General features: G+C 49.0%; 1 protein-coding gene across 1 annotated transcript; it reads left to right on the top strand.

The window, feature by feature from the left end:
- Positions 1 to 2,038: 2,038 nt before the first annotated feature.
- Positions 2,039 to 3,494, top strand: LOC103632283 (uncharacterized). The gene has a single exon (XM_008654093.2). The coding sequence runs from the start codon at positions 2,039 to 2,041 to the stop codon at positions 3,200 to 3,202; it is 1,164 nt and encodes a 387-aa protein (XP_008652315.2). The 3' UTR covers positions 3,203 to 3,494.
- The last annotated feature ends 17,587 nt before the right edge of the window (positions 3,495 to 21,081 follow it).

Raw genomic sequence — 21,081 nt, 5'->3', positions numbered from 1 at the left:
CTAGAGATCGAGATCATCATCGATTTTGCTCCATATCAGGCTATAGACTTCAGGAGCATAGACTTCCCCGTTAATATCATTGTTGAGCTTAGTTGGAGCTGGTCATACCATAGCCATCAATATTGATTTCATTAGACTCCAATGGAGTCGATCATGTCGCTGCTGGCAATGTTGTCGTCACTAATAACATTGACTATCGGGGAGACCATCTTTGTCGAGTTCCAAATGGTTTACCGAGTGTTTTCTTTCGGGCACTCAGCAAAGAAGCTTTTTGCCAAGTGTCAAACAAAAAACACTCGGTAAAAAAACTTGACAAAGTTGTCGAGTGTTTTTTATACTCGGCAAAGAGCTCCTTTGCCGAGTGTTTTTTCGACACTAGGCAAATACAATTTTTAAATCATATTTTGAAACAGAAAATTAATTTAAATGAAAAAGTTTTCAACTACAAAGTTGTATAACACATCAAGATGTATAATTTTTATTTTGGTCATTTTTTCATATGACAAAATAAAAGTAAATTTGTTCACAGAACTTATATATATCTCTCTCGTAGTTTACGAAACTATAAGATAGATGTATAAGATTTGTGAACAATGTTTGGACCATCATGTTGGACGAATAAATGACCAACAAAAAAATAAACTTTGTAGATCTTGAGAAGTTGTAGAATTTTATAGTTGGCAACTTTTTGATTTGAAGTCATCTTATAAACGAAAACTACCTCTGAATTTAAAATTTTAAAATCCAAATTTCCCAACAACCTTGGATGGAAAACCACCAAAATGAAACTTGTAGGTTTTGAAAAGTTATGAAACTTTGTAGTTTACAGTTTTTTTATTTGAAATAATCTTGTCATGCAAAACTATGTTTGGATTTCAAAATTTGATTTTTTTAACGACCTCGGATTGAAAATTCACTAAAATTAAAATTATAGGTCTCGAAAAGTTATGAGAGTTTGTAGTATACAACTGTTTGATTTGAAATCATCTTGTCATAGAAAAATATGTTTGAATTTTTAAAATTTGAAATTCAAAATTGGTTACCTCGAATGAAGGAACTACTAATAAAATAAAGTTGTAGATCTCGAAAAGTTACGCAACTTTGTAGTTACAACTTTTTCATTTAAATTCATTTAATGCCTCGGACAATCGATTTACACCTGATTTGTTATTATATGTGGAGAAGGAAAACATTATATAGACATAATTGAGAGATATGGTGGAGTGGTAGAGGAGATTACACCTGCTCTTTGTCGAGTGAAAAAAAAGCCTTTGACGAGTGCTTGGAGCACTAGACAAAGAAAGCGAGTTCGATAGTGATTGTCAAACCCGACCTGTCTGAGTGGTATAGGCATCGCTTAAGTCCCTATGAGTCGATCAATGCCACCACCATAACATTATAAGGCTCTACCGAACTCGGTCACACCACTACTGATAATGTCATTATGTTTGATCCTCCAAAACACTATCCACATGATTGGTTGGTCTGCCCGTTCGCGCCGAGCTCGCGCCGCCCAGGCCGACTAGCGAAGCTCCCGCACCCACTTCCCCACGCATGCAGATGAACTAGTGAAAAAGCAGGCCCGTCTCTACTCGCGCAGGCCACCTTGCGCGTGGTCAATGCATACAGAATATAGCCAGCATAGGCGCGATGGGCAGGCCAACCAATCACGCCCTATGCAAACCTACATATGATGACCTTGCAATCAAACACAAATAAACTGCGTTGCATAAGTCTAGATACAAATTTATACAAGCAGCTAATGAGAACGTGTACTGGGAAAAAATCATGTGTAGATATCTACACCGATGTCGTCGTTAACAGATCCAGATTTCCGCGCCTTAGGGTAACTAACTTGTGTCGTCGTCGGTAGTCGGACTCCTGCGTGAACTCGATCTGAACCAAGTTCCGAGTCGCATTCGATAGTCAATGCCCCTTAGTACGGGCCTATATATAATTACGAACCACGCACGCACCGCCGCAACAACACAGCAACCGCAGTAACCTCTCGTTCCGATCCTGCAACACTGCTGCGGCCATGGGCTCGTCAAGCGCGAAACGCTTCTCCCTGCGCAGCGTCGGATCCGTAGCGGCGCTCATCTTCCTCGTGCTGCTGTTGGTTGTCGCCGGCGGCGTCGCCACACTTCATCACAGGGGCAACACGCCGGCACGGGGCGTCCTTGTAAACGATAGCCCCCTTCCTCGCAAAATACTACGCGTCGAGGTCATCAAAGAAGCCGGCAGCAACATCGACTTCGCTAACCAACAGCACGGACCGCCGGCGCCGCTGCTCCCAAGGGGGCTCGTCCGTGAAACCACAAACCTGGAGATGGAAGCGTCACTAGCCGGCGACCCCGAGCGGAGGCATGAAGCAGCGCCAAAGCCCAAGAGCCTCTTGGCCGTCCCCGTCGGGATCAAGAACAAGGCGGTCGTGGACAAGCTCGTGTCCAAGTTCCCCGCGGCCGACTTCACCGTGATGCTATTCCACTACGACGGCGCGGTGGAGCAGTGGGGCGGCATGGAGTGGTCGGACCGCGCGGTGCACGTCGCCGCGCGGGGGCAGACCAAGTGGTGGTTCGCCAAGCGGTTCCTGCACCCGGACGTGGTGGCGGCGTATGACTACGTGTTCGTGTGGGACGAGGACATCGAGGTCGACGCCTTCGACCCCGTCAGGTACCTCGACGTCGTCAGGCGAGAGGGCCTCGAGGTGTCGCAGCCGGCGTTGGACCGGCGCTCCGAGATCCACCACGCCATCACGGCGCGCGCGCTGCTGCCGACAGCGGACGGCGTGCACCGGCGCGTGCGGAACGTCCGCTGCGACGGCGACAGCGTCGGGCCGCCGTGCGAGGGGTGGGTGGAGGTGATGGTGCCCGTGTTCTCGCGCGCGGCGTGGCGGTGCGTGTGGGGAATGCTGCAGAATGACCTCATCCACGGCTGGGGGCTCGACTACAGGCTCGGATACTGCGCGCAGGGCGGACGCGCTCGCAATGTTGGCGTCGTCGACAGCGAGTACGTGCTCCACCGCGGCGTCCCCATGCTCATTGACGGCGGCACGGCGACGCCGTCGGCGGGGCGCGCGGCGGTGAGGTTGCGATCTTTCAAGGAGATGCAGGTATTCAACAGGAGATGGGAGGTGGCTGCTGCGGAGGACAATTCCTGGATGGATCCTTATACGGCAGCACAATCTCGGACGGCTAAATAACGTCATGAAGATGATCTGCTGGCCGCGCTTCACCAGCAATGCAAGTCGTGATAGATTAGATGCATAGTGTCACAGCTTCTGTTCTGTAGAGCTGAGCTATACATATACAAATTAATAAGCCCCCTTTGGCAAGGCTCTAGCTCCTCTAAAAACGGCTTTGGCTCTAGCTTCTTTGGCTCATTAGCTTCTCTAGAGGAGCCAGAGCTGTTTTATATTTTCATTTGGCAAAATAGCTCCTCCTATGTTTTTCGAATCGTGTATAAGGAAAATGTCCATAGTACACATGCCTCATTTATTTAGTTGTACACATGTAAGGGGCATATATATAACATATGAATATTACGACATTAAACATAGTCATATGAGCTATATAATATTGCGTCCTACTTTCTTATTTATACATCCATATTGACAGTTTCATACATCATGCTCAAGAAGACCTAGAAAGTAAGATTGCTTTTGCAATGTCATCACAAAATTTATCCATGGAGCGATCATTGGAGTACGGACACCATGTGTCGGATGCATTTCTGTATCTACAAGGAATGGTTGGCACATATTCAAGACTGCGATCACACTTATGAAAATATTTGTCATCTTGATCGTTTTCACGGATATAGTTATGCAGGCACATGCTAGCTGCGACAATCATCTTTTGTTTATCCATAGAGTAACTTGGCATCTTTAGAAGTATACGCCACTTCATTTTTCACACACCAAATGTGTGTTCCACTGCATTACGAATACTTGAGTGCAAATGATTAAAATGCTCTTGCTCACCATTTGGTGTCGTACCCCTTCTCCAGTCAGGAACATGATACCTTTCACCCTTGTATCGGGCCAAGTAGCCATGCCTATTGGGATATCCCGCATCAACAGTATAATATTTTCCTAAGGCAAAGTAGTAAAGTAAATTAGAACATCGTGACACATTAACAAAATGAATTTGGAAAGGCGAATATCATATAAAAATATTGATTTTACCTGAAGGAGGATGTGGAAACAAGTCCCTATCATGCTCCAACGTGTGAAACAAGACACTAGTATCATGCATTGATCCTGGTTGTCCAATAGATGCATATGTGAATCGCAGGTCGAAGTCAACAATGGCAAGCACATTTTGGGTAGCCTTCCCACTACGACCAATGTACCTGATTAGATCATGTGACGATGGTACTGTCAGTGTTTTGGGTCCGACCGCGCACCCGGGGTTGCCCCTCGGGGTGCTTTTTTGGAGTAGGACGGTGTTACCGACTGTAGCTCGATGGTTCGCGCTGGATGCACGAGAGACAGTGGACAATTTTGTATAGGTTTGGGCCGCTTTGAGATGCGTAACACCCTATGTCCTGGCGTGAGTACTTTATGTGGTGGATTACAAGGAGGCTCTCTAGTGTCGAGGATGTTAGAGAACCGAGTGGATGGCTAAGTAGTGAGATGCTTTCGAGGGGGTGCCCCCTAGGCCTTATATACTCGACCGTGGGGCGTTACATGTGGATATGATAACAACTTGAGCCTAAGTAATAGTAAACTGACTGAGTCTATCTCCCTATAATTCAGCTGACCTACCCCTGCTCTGTTCCGATGTATGAGGCCCCTGCGTGGGAAGGTCGGGTCTCTGTTGCGGTTGCAATTTAAACTCGTCGGGCCGTCTGGGCCTACGTCGATCCGGTCTTGTGTCAAACTACTTCACTAGACGTTCCTCCCCAGGCCCACGAAGGAATGACCTTGCGAATTATTGGGCCCACGGGCCTTTCGTCCTTCCGGTGGACCCGGCGGATATCCGTCCCCCACAAGCCCCCGATCTTTGGGTTGATTTTGAAATAACCGGCCCAAAGATCCTAGGTCCAGCTTGTAGTTTTTTGATTTTGATAAGGAATGCCTTGAAAATAAGTCTATCGAGCCACTGCTTCTGAACTCTGAGTGACCCGATAAAAATGATCTTTTATTGTCTTCTTCTGCTATTATTCCTCAAAATTTGGTGTTTTTTCTCGGGTTTATGCTTTGGAGGTCAGCATTTCGCTCTTTAGAGTTCAAAATTCATTGGGTGCACCAAAGGTGCACCCAATGGGTGTAGCCCCCGAGCTTCGAGTGGATTTTTGTAAATAATCCACTCGAAGGTCTTCATTTCAATTCTTCTCAGAAATCACTTTTATCTTCCACTTGTGCTTTTAGAAGTAAGCCTTGTCTTAGTTTCGTCTTATGCTTTAGAAGTCAGCATTTTGTCTCTTGGGGTTGATGATTCATTGGGTGCACCAAAGGTGCACCCAATGGGTGTAGCCCCCGAGCTTCGAGTGGATTTTTGAAAATAATCCACTCGAAGGTCTTCATCTCACGCTGTTTTTCAGAAATCATCCTTTCCTTTTGTCGAATGCTTTAGAGATCAACATTATATCATCAACATTATGCTTTAGAGGTCAGCATACATTTTTGTCTTTGAAATCGAGCACGCGATCTGCCCATATCTTGTTAGGTCTTGCAATTTATTTGATCTGCGACTGATTGGACGTTCAGTAGATGGCCTTTGGCTAGTCTTCATATCACTTCGTGCTTCAATGCTTCTACTGATTAGACTTGCACCTCATCGGCTATATTTGGCTTTCCTCTGATCTCTGTTGATATCTTCCTTCTGTCTTGAGGTATTCATTGCGTATACTGTATGGATGTGACTGCTTGGGAAAATCTATTGAAAATTCCTGTACGTCCCCCCCCAATGGGTGTAGGCAAGGGACGGCTTGGTGCGCTGAGCGTTTAGCAAACTGCTCCTGAGTAGTAACTTGACGTGACCACGGGTGTAATCATATCATCCAAGCAGTTGACTGGAGTACCAATGGGTGTCGTGTTACGTGGAACGGCGCCAGCCGCCTGACGTGTTTCCAGACGGTTTGAATTGCATATTAAATTTTTGCGACTGTTCAGTGGTCGTGGTAGGAGGTGAGCGGTTGCCTTCTTCTTCTATAAATAGTGTGCTTGCTTCTCCGGCATCTTCACATATCTTACTGCCACTTGTTGCTTACTCTCTTCTCTTCTTCTACTCCACCATGGGCAAGAGCAAGAAAGGTGGGAGTTCCTCACCATTCCGGCGATAAGCGGAAGCGCGAGCCGACTCCTCCCTCGGAGGACTTCGGCGACTCGGAGTACTCGGAGGAGGAGTTCTCCTCCGAGTCAGAGGACTCGCCGGTCCATGGCTCTCCCCCGGTGTCGTATGATGATTCAGACGACTCCCAGGGGATCGCCGCAGAGGTGTGGACCTACATCCGGGCCGTCGAGCGCGCCGGGCTCGAGGGCTCGGATGAGTCGGAGGTCTCCTCGGATGAGGAGGGCGGCGGTGGCGGCGATGGCGAGGGCGACCGCGACGACGGAGGCGACGGCGATGGCGGCGGCGACGACGGTGGCGGCGAAGGTGGCGGCAAGGGTGGCAGCTGTCGGTGTTTTGGGTCCGACCACACACCCGGGGTTGCCCCTCAAGGTGTTTTTAGGAGTAGGATGGTGTCGACAACTGTAGCAAAATGGTTCGTGCCGATTGCACGAGGGACAGTGGACAAGGTTTACAGGTTCAGGCCGCTTAGAGATGCGTAACACCCTACGTCCTGGTGAGTATGCTTGGTGAACGTGGTTACAAGAGAGCTCTCCGGATTGAGAATACAAAGAGTTGGTGTGGGTGGCTACGTTATAGGGTCGATCGTTCTGAAGGGGTGCCCCCTAAGCCTTATATACTCGACCGTGGGGCAATACATGTGGATATGATAACAATGTGTAGCTAAAATATAGTGAACCGCTTGAGTTTATCTCCCTGTAGCCCTGCCGACTTATCCTCGCATGGCTCCGCTGCATGGGGGCTCCAACGCGGGAAAGTCGGATCTCTGTTGTGGTCACTCGCTCGACGTTGTGGGTCGTCCGGGTTTGCACCAATCCGGCCTCATGTCGATCTGCTTTACTGGTTGTCTCTCCCCAGGCCCACGAAAGAATGACCTTACGATTTATCGGGCCCTTGGGCCTTTCGTGAGGTCTTTTACTCTTTTAGTGGACCCGGGGGATATCTATCCCCCACAGCAGTGGTGACGGCAGGGACGGCAGCAAGGGCAGCAACAAGGCCAGTGGCTAGGTGCCACTGGTTTTAAATGTTAGTATAGATTAGTAGTAGAAGTAGTATTAGTGAAATAATGTAGTAGTAGTTAGTAGTATAGTGTAGTGAAATGTAATGTAGTAGTGTAGTGTATCGAACAATGGGAAGAAGACCAACTCATAATGAGTTGGTTTTTAAGTTTGGTAATACTTCCCCTCCCTTTATAATGAAGAAGATTTCATCCCATTTGGCATGCGTTTCTTTGTTTTCCCATCGCTCCTTTTCCAGTCGATCGGTCGATCGTGTTTACGCTTAATGCAGCCGTTGTTCTTGGATGTAATGCTTGAGTAACGACTTGGAATCGTTGAGTCGCATTTTTGATTTGCCTGCATATTCGTAGAGAAAAAACGGCTGATTTACTATTAGTATTTTCAGAGGTGGTAACCGAGTGGTTCTTTTTGCGACGCCGGCGTTTTAGAGATAACAGTCGAGTCCTTTTGAGCCACGTTGTCATTTTAGAAATAACGGCCGAGTGATTACTTGCGACGTCGGCATTTTAGAAATAACAGCCGAGTGATAATGGGCCACGTCGGTGTTTTAGAAATAACGACCGAGTGAAGACTGGTAACGTCAGCGTTTTATAAATAACAGCTGAGTTACTTTGGGCCACGCTGGCCGTTTGGAAATAACAGCCGAGTGATGACTTGGCACGTCAACGTTTTAGAAATAATAGTTGAGTTGTATTGGGCCACGTCAGCGTTTATGGAAACAACGGCCGAGTGATGACTGGGCACTTTTTAGAAATGGCACCTGGCCCGGGAAAACCCCATTTGTACTGTGTCGTCGCATGCCTCTGCATTCTGAGCCCTAGCCCTGCTTTTCTGCATCCAGACCTTCTCTGCTTCCTTGTAATCTTACTTCCGCTCAGTTCACCAGCAAGATTGAGATGGCGCCCAAGCGGAAGAATCAGAGTTCATCTACCGCGACTATTCCTCCCATCGATCCCAATAGCCAGTTGCCTTTCGCAGGTAACCACATGTCTATTGTTTCTGAGTCCGACCTTCTTCATCTTGTCTCCGTCGGAGTTCTTCCTCCGAAAGAACTTTGTTCTTGGTGGATCTGCCGTGGGGTCACTGTCCCTACAGAGGACACCCACGAATCCATTATTTATATTCCTTTTCTCATCCGCGACCTTGTTGTTCCTATTTCTCCTTTCTTCTGCGGTCTCCTTGATTTCTATCATCTGAATCTAACTCATCTGAATCCCAATTCTATTCTGCAAGTTTCCATTTTTGTTCATTTGTGTGAAGCCTACCTTGGTATTATGCCACATTTTGGCTTGTGGAAATACTTGTATCACTGTCGGCCTGGGATGGCCGGGGGACAGCACCAGCTCGTGGGTGGTGCGAGTTTAGAGATGCGCCGTGGGAGGAAGACAGAGTACCTCGACATCCCACTCAAGGACAGCATCAAGGGATGGCGCCTGGAATGGTTTATTGTAGAGAATCACGACAATTCTCTACCCCCTCGGTCGGGGAGACAGCCGGATGTTCGTGCTCCAAGTTGGACTGAATCCCCCACGGACTTGGAGATAGCCGAGGCCAGGGTTCTGCTTGCCGAGGTTGGCTTGTTGAAGGAGAAAGGTCTGACTGATGAAGCTGTGGTCGCCGATTTTGTTTTTAAGAACATTTAGCCACTGAAGGACAGAGCGTACCTAGCTTATCTGTATCGTGGCATCACTGACTTGACCCGGGTTACCAACAGAAGGATTCCTGTTGTGGATCTGGTAAGCCGTCTTGAGATGATTCTTAGAGGCAAGGTGTCGAATGTCGGTGCTCCTGTTGTGTATTCAACCTGGAATCTGCCTCCTTCCAAGACTTTCATCAGTTTTGTGTCAAATCCTCCTGCTGGTGACAGTGGTTTGGGCCTTAGAGTGCGACCCTCTCCCGAAGAGGTTGAAGCTTTGATTGTTTCGCTTGGTGAAATCCCTAATGACGAGAGGCAGGTTCATTTTGAGATGCCTATAAACCCGAGTGACGCAGAAATAAGTGCTATGCTGGACATGTTGGCTGAGGATTCCTCCGATTCGGTCCCTGCTGAAACACTAGTTGTAGCACCTATCCTAGAGCCTGGAAAGACCTTGGATATTCAAAGATCTGATAGCACTCATCCGAAGCGTCCTCGCCCGGCCAGTCATCCAGCTTCTCCTGCTGAGGGGAAGAAAAAGAAAAAGAGACGGCTTCGGCGAGTGTCATGCTTGAATCAGGATGCCGGCCCTTCTGCTCCTGCTGTCGAGGAAGTGCCGGTGGAGATTTTTACTGTTGATGATCTCAATGGGTGTGACCCGGCTGATGCTGACCCCAATGGGTGTAACCTTGATGATGCTGAACCCAATGGGTGCAATCCGGTCAGAGCTGATCCCAATGGGTGTGTTGTTCGTATTATTGACGAGGATGAGGAAGAGGAGGAAATCCCCTTAATTCGAAAGAACAGTCGTCGTTACATAGCCAGTGGGGAGAGTAGTGGTGTTCCTTCTCCAACTTTGTCTGCTCTCGTTGGTCTGCAAGAATTGTCTCTGGCAAATTTTGATCAGACTCTCGAAGATATGGTCCCTGAGGATCTGCTGTCCGAGCCGATAGATGGTGGAATGATGGAAGTTTGCGCTGATATGCCTGATGTCGGGTTAGAGTTATCCCAAGCAGCGTCTCGTGCCTCATCGACTTTGGAGCGCGGTCTTAAGAGTCAAGAGGCTAATCTAGATTGCTCCATTCCCATGGAAGTGGTTGAAGATCCTTCAGCCTTAGAGGTGGCTGCTACAGAGAACCCGGTCCCTGAGGATGGCGCTGGAATTTACCTAGCCCCCGAGGGTGTTGCCGGTGATGATCCGGCTCAGGTGGGCAGCGTGAGCTATGACCCAGCCCCCGAGGGTGTTCGAGCGGGTTCCCCTTCTCATACTTCCATGGATGTCCACACCGGGTCTTCTCCTCCACACTCTGGTTGCATGGCTGCAGCACGTGCTTCGGGTCAGGAAGTCGCCTTAGAGGCCAGCGCACCTGACGCTAGAGTTTTGGTTTCTACTGGTGATGCTGAATTGGTCCCCCATGATGCTTTGCAGATTGCTTTAGTTGGTAATCCTTCGTCAAGTCACCAACTGACTTCCCATGATTTGGGGCTTCCTTCATTCTTCTCAAATCTCCAGGTAATTTGACTTTTCCCGATCTGGCTATACTCCGGGTGAAATACTGTCTTTGTACTTATTTGTTTTCCATGTCAGGCTTTGGTTGACGAGATGGCTGGTCAGCTGAGATCGCAGGGTGCCTCTGTCCCGGAAAGAGTTATGTCTCTAACACATTGGAATCCAGTGCTGCTTCAGCAGCGGGTATCTGATTTGGAGATGGCAAATGTTGGTTAGTGTCCTTTGTTTCCTCCTTGGCTACTTGATTGATCTGCTCTTTGACTGAATGCTTTTATTTAACCGTTTCCTGCTAGATATGGCCCGGTGGTACTCTGATCTTGAGGAGAAATATTCTCAAGGTCAGACGGACTTGGCCCGGGTTTCTGCTTCTCTGAATGATGCCAACATGTTGAATTTCTCTCGCAATGCTCAGCTTGACTCTTAAAAGGTGGCCAATGAATTAAGCTTTACTTGACTTTCTCTGTTGTGTTCTTAATGCTTGCTTGACGTTTGAGAGCTGATTCTTGTCTGCAGGAGGAAAAACGTGCCCTTGCAACTTCTCGTGACAACCTTGACAAGTTGTATCGCGACGCCAGCAATTCTTTGACTATCTTGGAGAGAAGCCATCGTTTCACCATGGAGGACTTGGATAATCATCATTGCAAGCTACAAGAGTCCCTGGATGATATGATTCATCTTAGGCAATTGGTGTCGAGCAAAGATTCTATCATCAAGGATTTGCGCGCTTCCAAAAGATTAGTCGTCCAGGAGCTAGAAGCTGCTCGGCTGGCTGTCAAGGCTGCTGAAGACGCTTCCGCTACTCTGAAGGCCCAGCGCGACAAGGCTATGGACAAAGCCATTCGCGCGGGGCGAATCTTGATGAGGAGACCCGGTGTGATTGTTCCTGACGACATAGTTGCAGATGTGAATGCTGCTCCTGATTCTTCGAGTCGCCCTTCTTCATCGGTCGCTCCTGAGAAAAACATTACCATGTAGAAACACTGAATGCATTGTGTATGTGGTTAGTGTGCTCGAATATTCTGTCAAAAAGTGTTTTCCGTACTGAATGCCATTATTATTTTCCTGTTGTTAGAATCCAACAGTAGTTATAATTGCAGAGGCAAATGCAGTGTGATGATTTTGAAATTTCTTCTTTTCTCGCGAGGCATAGAGATCGCCCTAAGATGAGTAATCGCAAACGTGCTTGTGCTGGGTCAAGTAGATGTGAGCGCGTCGTGCTGATTTAAGTCGCTACCGACTTAAACCGACTGCTCTGTTAGTAGGGTATAGTGGTCACCCTGAGTTGCGCGTGAGCATGTCACACCGCCTTAAGTCATCGCCAACTTAACTCGATTGCTCCGTTAGTAGGGTATAGTGGTCACTCTAAGTTAAGTAAGCGTGAGCATGTCACACCGCCTTAAGTCGTCGCCGACTTACGTCGATTGCTCCGTTAGTAGGGTATAGTGGTCACCCTGAGTTAAGTAAGCGTGAGCATGTCACACCGCCTTAAGTCGTCGCCGACTTAAGTCGATTGCTCCGTTAGTAGGGTATAGTGGTCACCCTGAGTCGAGTAAGCGTGCAGGTTGACAGTAAACAGTTTGAGTGCCTTTGAGAATGGAGTCTTTTTATTGATGATGCATTTCCCAATTTACAGAATACAAGGCCGTCCCAATAGCTTTTGAAATCTAGCTAGGGGTAAAACTTCCTAAGATGTTCTATATTCCATGAGTTCCCAATTTCTGTGTCGTCCATTTGAGTAAGACGATATGATCCAGGCCGAGTGACTTCTGCTACTATGAATGGCCCTTCCCATAATGGCGACAATTTGTGTCGTCCCTCCCCCGTTAGAATTCGGCGGAGGACTAGATCTCCCACTGTGAAGGATCGATGTCGTATGGCCTTATCATGATAGCGCCTCAGAGTTTGCTGATACCGGGCTGACTGAATCACCGTATTCAACCATTCCTCTTCTAGTATATCAACATCTTCCAGCCTAATAGCTTCGACTTTAGCTATGTTTTCGAAGATCAATATTGGTGCCCCAAACTTGAGATTAGCAGGTAGCACTGCTTCCGAGCCATAGACCATAAAGAAAGGAGTGTTTCCATGTAGAGCTCGACTAGGTTGAGTTCTTAGGCTCCAGACAATATATGGCAACTCTCGGATCCACTTTCCTGCGAACTTTTCAATCTTGTCGAAGACTTTCTTTCTGAGCGCCTCCAATATCATCACGTTGGCTCTTTCTACTTGCCCGTTGGCTCTTGGGTGCGCCACCGAGGCATATTTGATCTAAATGATTTTTTTGTTCACAGAAATCGAAGAACTCTGAGCTTGTGAAATTGGATCCTAGGTCGGTTATGATGCTATTCGGTATCCTGAACCTGAATATTATGTCCTGTATGAATTCCACTGCCTTAGTTGAAGTTAGAGAAGCAATGGGTTTGAACTCTATCCACTTAGTGAATTTGTCGATAGTAACCAGTACGTGAGTGTATCCTCCTTGAGCTTTCTTGAAAGGTCCAATCATATCCAGTCCCCAGCACGCGAACGGCCAGGTTACAGGTATGGTTTGTAGTTGCTGTGCTGGTAGATGCAGCTGTTTTGATAAGTACTGACAAGCTTCGCACCTCTGGACTAACTCGGCGGCATCACTCTTTGTTGTTGGCTAGTAGAAACTAGACCTGAAGACCTTCCCAACCAAAGTCCTGGATGCTGTGTGTATCCCGCATTGCCCAGCATGGACCTCATCTAGCATTTGCTTCCCAGTAGCTGAAAGAATGCATTTCATGAGGACTCCTGATGCGCCCCTTCTGTATAGTGTTTCCCCAATGAGAGTGTAATGAGCTGACTGCCTTGCAATGCGCTCTGCTGCATTTTTGTCATCCGGCTCCTCCTCATTCTTTATGTACCTGATGATTGGCTCCCTCCAGTCATCAGAATCTGACTCTGGTTGGCTCAGAATATTGCATTCCTCTACCCGATCTAGTGAAATGCTTGGGTGCAGTACTTCTTGGATGAAAACTCCAGGCGGGACCTGAGTCCGACTAGATCCTAGTTTCGACAATGCATCAGCTGTCGTGTTGCGGTCTCTCTCCACATGATGAAATTCCAAACCTTCAAACTTGTCTTCTAGCTTTCGGACGGCAGTGCAGTATTTCCCCATGGACTCATTCGAGCAATCCCACTCTTTGTTTGTCTGACTTATGACCACCAGAGAATCCCCATATACCATTAGTCTCTTGATGCCCAGTGATATGGCAATGTTCAGTCCATGAATCAAAGCTTCATACTCTGCTGCATTGTTGGACGCTGGGAATAACATTTGCCATACTTCTGCAGTTTCCGGGTAATCGGGCACTTGTTGCTCGGTCCATTCTGATACGAAGTCAACTAGTGCTTGAGTCTTGATTGCAGTGCGAGGTCGAAACTCAATGTCATGAGCTCCCAGTTCACAGGCCCACTTGGCTATTCTTCTGATGGCTTCTTTATTGTCGAGAATATCACCTATTGGAAATCCAGTGACTACTATGACTTTGTGATCGTCGAAGTAGTGACGGAGCTTGCGTGCAGTTAGAAGTACTGCATACAATAGTTTCTGAACTTGAGGGTATTTCTTCTTCGAGGGACCCAGGAGTTTACTGATGAAATAGACAGGATGTTGCACTGGGTAAGTGTGTCCTTCTTCTACTTGCTCGACTACTAACGCGGTGCTCACCACGTGAGTCGTGCAAGAGATGTATAACAGCAGATCTTCAGCCGGTTGACTCGGCGTGGCTCGACGCGGTGGTTTTAGCACTGGTGGTGTTGTCAGGAATTTCTTTAGTGTGTCTAGAGCTTCCTGAGCCTCTGAAGTCCACTGGAATTTGTCTACCTTCTTGAGCAACTTATAGAACGGTAGGCCTTTTTCTCCCAACCTTGATATGAACCTGCTTAGGGCTGCCATGCATCAGGTAAGTCTTTGTACTTTCTTCTATGATCGTGGTGCTTTCATTCTCATGATAGCTTCGATATTTTCTGGATTGGCCTCAATTCCTCGGTGGCTGACAATAAACCTGAGCAATTTTCCTACTGGTACTCCGAAGACGCATTTTTAGGATTAAGCTTCCATCGATATCGCCGTAGACTGTTGAAGACCAGCTTTAAATCTTCAATGAAATTTTCTGAGTTTTCTGTCTTGATCACCACATCATCCACATAAGCTTCCACACGCTTGCCCCAGTGGTCGGATAAGCATGTCTGAATAGCCCTCTGGTAAGTCGCTCCAGCGTTTTTGAGGCCAAACAGCATGGAGGTATAGCAGAAGGCTCCGAACGGGTGATGAATGCTGTTTTTTCCTCGTCTTCTTTTGCCAGGCTGATCTGATGATACCCGGAGTAGCAATCCAAGAAAGACAACATAGAACATCCGGTGGTCGAGTCTACCACCTGGTCTATTCTAGGAAGTCCGAAGGGATCTTTCGGACAGTGCTTGTTGAGATCCGTATAGTCGATGCACATGTGCCAATCCACTTTATTCTTTTTGAGTACAAGAACAAGATTTGCTAACCACTCAGGGTGTAACACTTCTCTAATGAATCTGGCCGCGACCAAGCGAGCCAACTCTGCACAGATGGCTTCTCTCTTATCGGGCGTGAAGCGACGTAATTTTTGTCGGATTGGCCTTGCCTGGGGGTAGACCTTCAATTTGTGCTCGGCCAGTTCTCTCGGGACTCCCGGCATATCCGCAGGTTGCCATGCGAATACGTCTCGGTTATCTTGCAGGAACTGGACGAGCGCACCTTCCTATTTGTCATCCAGGCTGGAATTGATGATGGCAGTCTTGCGCTCATCGGCGAACCCGAGGTTGATTCTCTTGGTTTCTTCGGTTGGCCGCATAGAGGTCACGGCTTGAGCTTCATTCGCGGGTACCGCGAGGTCTTCCTCAGGCTTTGAGATCGCCCATGTAGAAGAAGTCGCCGGCGGTTTGGTAGTGAGGGCCACCTGAATGGCCACTCAGAAACATTCTGCGGCGCCTTGGAAGTCAGCGCGCACAGTTATGATTCCTTGTGGTCCTGGCATCTTCAATATCATGTACGTATAATATGGAATGGCCATGAACTTTGCCAAACCTGGCCTGCCGATGATGGCGTTGTACCCGCAGTCGAAGTTTGCCACCTCGAACCTCAGGAACTCGGTTCTGTAGTTTTCCGGAGTTCCGAAGGTGACCGACATGTAGATGTGTCCTAGTGGATATTCTCCTTCAGTCGGCACGATGCCAAAGAAAGGAGTGTCCGACTCATGGAGCTCTTTGAGGGGAACTCCCAAGCCTTGGAGCGTCCGGGGGAAGGTGACGTTGATGCTGCTTCCCCCATCCACTAGTACCTTTTTTACCCTGCTTTCTCGGATCACCAGATCGACGAGGAGTGGGTACTTGCCCGAGTGGTCGAAGTTGAGCCACTGATCCGCCCGAGTGAAGGTGATCGGGTACTCGGACCATCGATACGGGGCGGGAGGTCCAACGGTCGCCACCAATATCTGACGGTCGTTGAGCTTTTGTTGCCTCTTGCTTTCTTGCGACCCATGTCCGCCAAAGATGACATTGACTTCTCCATTGACGCATGGGAAGGCTCCACCTCCTCCCCCCTCCTGCTGTTGGGGTTGTCGAGGTTCTCCAGGTCCTCCTCGTGGTGGGGGAGACGACAGAGGTTGGAAGGGTCGGCCGTTCCCCACGGAATGCTTGAAGTCTCTACAGTTCCGAAGGGTGTGGCCCATGTCCTTGTGGTACGGGCACTGGGCGTCGAGGATGTCGTCCAGCGTGTGTTCGCCTCCGCGAGGTCCTCCTCGGGCGCAAGAGGCGGGTGGTCCGGCGGCGTGGACTTCTTCACAAGGCCTCTTTTCCCAACGTTTGTCGGGTTGTTGGTTTGTGTCGCGTCGCGGTGCCGCTGGCGTAGGCTTTGTTCCTCCGATGAGGTCCTGAGCTCGTTCGTCGGCGGTGATGTAGAGGTCGGCTTCCCGGAACAGCTGCTCGGAGGTAGTCGGCGCTTTCTGCAGTATGGCGTGGACGAAGGCCGAGTCATTAGATCCCCGGTAGAAGTCCTCGATCACTGCTGCTTCTGCGACCTCGGGTATAGGATTCCTCTTGGTCTGAAATCTTTTGAGGTATGACCGGAGAGTCTCATCCCCTCGACGCTTGATGGATTTGAGGTCCCATGGCTGCGCCGGTTTGTCGGAGAGAGATTGGAAGTTGGCGGTGAATCGCCGACTGAAATCGCTCCAGTCGTCGATGCAGTGTCGGGGTAGGTGTCGCAGCCATTGCAGTGCATCCTGCCCAAGAACGATAGGCAAGTATGCAGTCATCACGTCTTTGGTTGCCCTAGCGGCTCGGGCGGCGGTGGTGTAGACGGCCAGCCAGCCTCCCGGATCCTGCTTAGGCTCGTACTTGTCGACGTTGGAGACTTTGAAGTTAGGGGGCCATTGAATGGCCCTAAGGTGCAGAGTGAGTGCCGATACTCCACATGTGTCCTCCTATCGTCGATGATGATGCCTGTCCCGGGGAGAGGAGTTGTTGTCGTGGTGCCTCGATCGTCCCCGGGTCGTGCCACCAGTCGAAGCCATTGCCGACTCAATTCTGGTGGCCTGACTCCGCGCAGGGATGCCGTGATCCCAGTCATATTCTTCCCAGCACCGGATCTCGTTCTCGTGTCGTCGTTCGTGCGAGGCATTGATGGAGCTCCGTGCGTCTCGCCGACTGTTGATGGCGTGTCATAGATCGCTCGGCGGATGAGCGAGAGGTAGAAGGTAGTTGGCCGCCCGAGTGAACAGCCGCCGATAGCCCTCGGTGTATGGAGTCCAGGGGAGGCCATCGGCTATCCGAGCCAATACTCCACCAACTTCGCTCGGTGTGTTCATGGCTCAGGCGAAGTCGGGGTTTAGGTTGCGTCTGAAAAGTGGATTTTCTCACTGTTGTCTCGCTTCCTGCTTAGCCTGCTCTTGAGCTTGCCGACAGTCACATCGTCGGGAATTCCTCCTTTCCCTGAAGACCCGTTCTTCTGGAGTTTCTCCTATCTCCGAGACCTCGTCTCGTGATACGGGCTGCGCTGGGTCCCGCTCTCCGGCCTCGTGATGTCACCGAATATTTCGACGTCGGTTCCTTCGTCGGCGGGATTCCCGCTGAGGAGGTTCTTCCCCGGGCGCAGTAGGTTCATCGTCGAAGACGGGGGGGGCGACTCCACTCTCCCGATGAAGAGGACATCGGGGTAGAATGGAACTACCGTTGTGACGAGCTTCTTTCCGTTCTCCTTTGAGGACGGAGGCACCAAAAGAGCAGTTTGACAATCCTTTACCTTGTTCACTTCCTTTTTCCTTGTGATCCGTGTCCATTTTTTCGTCGGAGAGGTGGACAACGGAGTTCTCCGGGTAGGCGGACCCTCGGCTCCTAGCTTGCTGAAGGTGGTCTTTGCTCTGAGCGCTAGAGGTTGTGCTTTTTCTGTTTCGCTCCGACTTTCCCAGAGATTTTTGAGGAAGACTTTCTCTCCGGCGGATCCGTGATGCGATGTAGAGTTCCTTCTTCATCTGCTACGGACGAAATGGTTCCGAAGCAGAACACGGACCCGGGGCGGAGGACGATCTTGTGCTGAAAAGTGACGGCCATTGAGCTAGCTTGGATCAGTGACACACCCCCTACCTGGCGCGCTAGCTGTCGATGTTTTGGGTCCGACCGCGCACCGGGGGTTGCCCCTCGGGGTGCTTTTTTGGAATAGGACGGTGTTACCGACTGTAGCTCGATGGTTCACGCTGGATGCACGAGAGACAGTGGACAGTTTTGTACAGGTTCGGGTTGCTTTGAGATGCGTAACACCCTACGTCCTGGCGTGAGTACTTTATGTGGTGGATTACAAGGAGGCTCTCTAGTGTCGAGGATGTTAGAGAACCGAGTGGATGGCTAAGTAGTGAGATGCTTTCGAGGGGGTGCCCCCTAGGCCTTATATACTCGACCGTGGGGCATTACATGTGGATATGATAACAACTTGAGCCTATGTAATAGTAAACCGACTAAGCCTATCTCCCTATAATTCAGCCGACCTACCCCTACTCTGTTCCGATGTATGAGGCCCCTGCGCGGGAAGGTCGGGTCTCTGTTGCAGTTGCAATTTAAACTTGTCGGGCCATCTAGGCCTGCACCGATCCGGTCTTGTGTCAAACTGCTTCACTAGACGTTCCTCCCCAGGCCCACAAAGGAATGACCTTGCGAATTATTGGGCCCACGGGCCTTTCGTGAGGTCTTTTATCCTTTCGGTGGACCCCGGGGATATCTGTCCACCATAGGTACCGCTACTATGTGAGTACCATCTATTGCACCAATGCAATATTTAAAAATGGCTTAATCCTACGGTCTTTGATAATCCTTAGGTGTGTTGTATAAAAATTTGGATCAATTGGCCTTATGTAGTCCTCACACATCCCCACCACACAATTCAGCGCCTCTTCAAATTTTCTGCTGATAGTCGGCACGTGTACGGCGCGCGGGCCGACACGATACGCGGAAACTAATAAATAGACAATATAATTAAACTAAACAATTATTAGTAAAAAATATTTCAGTTAAGGTTAATCATGTTCATGTTGAATTATAAATGTGCAAATCAAATTCCTAAATTAGATTTTAAAATTGAAATGTCATTCTAGTAGCCATCGGTCAAACAAATGTTTAAATAAATTAAATAAAATGTGCAACAGTAGGGAAAATACTTCTAACATGTAGATAATTTTAATGCGAATCTAACGCAACTTGAACGGATTGAATCGGGTTTAAAACGCAAAAGTTATCATTGTTTTAAATTATACTAAACCTGCGTACGAAACATGGACTAAATTACCAAACTGCCATCTTATTCCTCCTCTCTTCTCCTTCCTCTCAACCATGGCTGGGGAGGGGGAGAGGAGGGGGCTGCGTAGGGGAGGCCGCCTTGGGCCGCCATGGCCACGGGCGTGAGGGGGGTGAGGGCGCGCAGAAGGGGAGGCCAGCTCGGGCCGCCATGGCCGCCGCCGCCACGGGGAGGGACTGCGCGGTGGGGGAAACAAGGGGGAGGGGGCACCGCCACCGGGGAAGGTGAGGGGAGGTAGAGGGAGGCCCTGCACGGATAGGAAAACGAAGAAACCCTAGGTACAACAATGGAGGTTTCTCACCGGGGAAGAAGACCCTCGCCAGAGCAGAGTAGGAAATCGTCGATTGATGGAGATTCGAGGGTCCGATCGACGAACCAGATGCACCGAGATATAGCCCTCAACAAGACGAATGCAGCGGTACCCTCGGATTCCGCAGACGATGCACGGATTGGAAGTAATTGCTCGCCGGAGTTGGAACCGCTCCGAACTTCGGCGAGCAATTCTGGGAGCTAGGAATTGAATCTGAGGAACCTTTTCGTGCTCTAGAACGTGCTCAACAAGGAGAAGCCGGCATATATATATATATATATAGTTTATATATTAGGAGCCCTGGTCTTCCAATAACTAGAGGAAGCCCAGGTCGGACGGTGCAATCCGGTCGAGCCGGACCACATCCGGACGTCTATAAAATAGGACCCAGAGTGCTAGGGTTCAGTTTTTTATGCTCCATCCCGATTCATTAGCGACGCCGCGTGCAACGACGGCGGTTGCCCCAGAGCGTGCACGGCAGTGGACCCCCAGCCGGTGGCCGCAACTCCATGACCTCGACGCGTGGTGGTGGAGGTTTCTCGATCTGGAGTAGTGGCGGCGGTTCCCAGGTCGGTGGCGGTGGCTCCCCGATCCAGAGGACGAGCGACAGCGGGGCCCTTGTGCGGGCAAGCGGCGACGTCCCCGAGGTCCCAAGGAGGCGGCACTTCCAAGGCCGGCGAGCAAGCGACGCCCGTCGACGTGCGAGTAGCGACGGCGACGCATGAGGCGCGATGTTCGAGCGAGCGGCGTCACGGAAGGCCCGAAATGCGCGCAGCGATGATCGCGCGTGACATCCTCCGATCCGGCGCAGTTTTTTTTTCGATTATTGTGTTTTATGCCTACCACATGTATTATTTACGCCAAAAACTGTATGATTTTATGATTAAACATGGAGTTCATATATCAGTTTACTGCATGCACATTGGAAAGGCAATTCCTTGATTTATCCTGTTCGTAATTTGCGCACATGCAATGGAAACTCCCACAATTTTTGCCATAATTTTTGGATCTGTATAAAAATAGAAACCACATGCATGCGGCTGTCATGTTTTTGGATCTGTCATAAAAATAGGATAGTAATAACAACCTACTAGAGCTATCAACCTCTCACATTGACTCGGTATTTACGCTTATAATTGAGGAATTTTATGCTTAAAACTTAAGGTTTTTACGCTCCACCCGGAGACGCGTCCACCAGTGAACAACATGCCAGATTTTTTACGTAGTGTAACGAATTGCATAAATACCTATACCGTGTAGTATAATTTGTATCAGTATATATCATAAACAAGTTCTAATACGTTTAGCTGCATGGCTGTTGGAGGGATCCTATATTTACCAAGAAAATAAAACATTAAATGCGATTTTTTGTTTCTATGCATGCAATTCATTTTCTTTCATTGCATAGTCTTTCCATCATAAATTCGTGTGCATGCAGTTGGTAACAGATTTTTACACAGTATACCGA

This window comes from Zea mays, chromosome 7, assembly GCF_902167145.1.
Source record: "Zea mays cultivar B73 chromosome 7, Zm-B73-REFERENCE-NAM-5.0, whole genome shotgun sequence".
In the NCBI taxonomy this organism is placed as follows: domain Eukaryota; kingdom Viridiplantae; phylum Streptophyta; class Magnoliopsida; order Poales; family Poaceae; genus Zea; species Zea mays.
Note: the sequence above shows the minus strand (reverse complement) of the source record. Positions and strands in the feature narration are given on the sequence as shown.

Bases quoted from the DNA above. Each gene is read 5' to 3' on its own strand.
- LOC103632283 (XM_008654093.2), top strand. From the start codon at position 2,039: ATGGGCTCGTCAAGCGCGAAACGCTTCTCCCTGCGCAGCGTCGGATCC.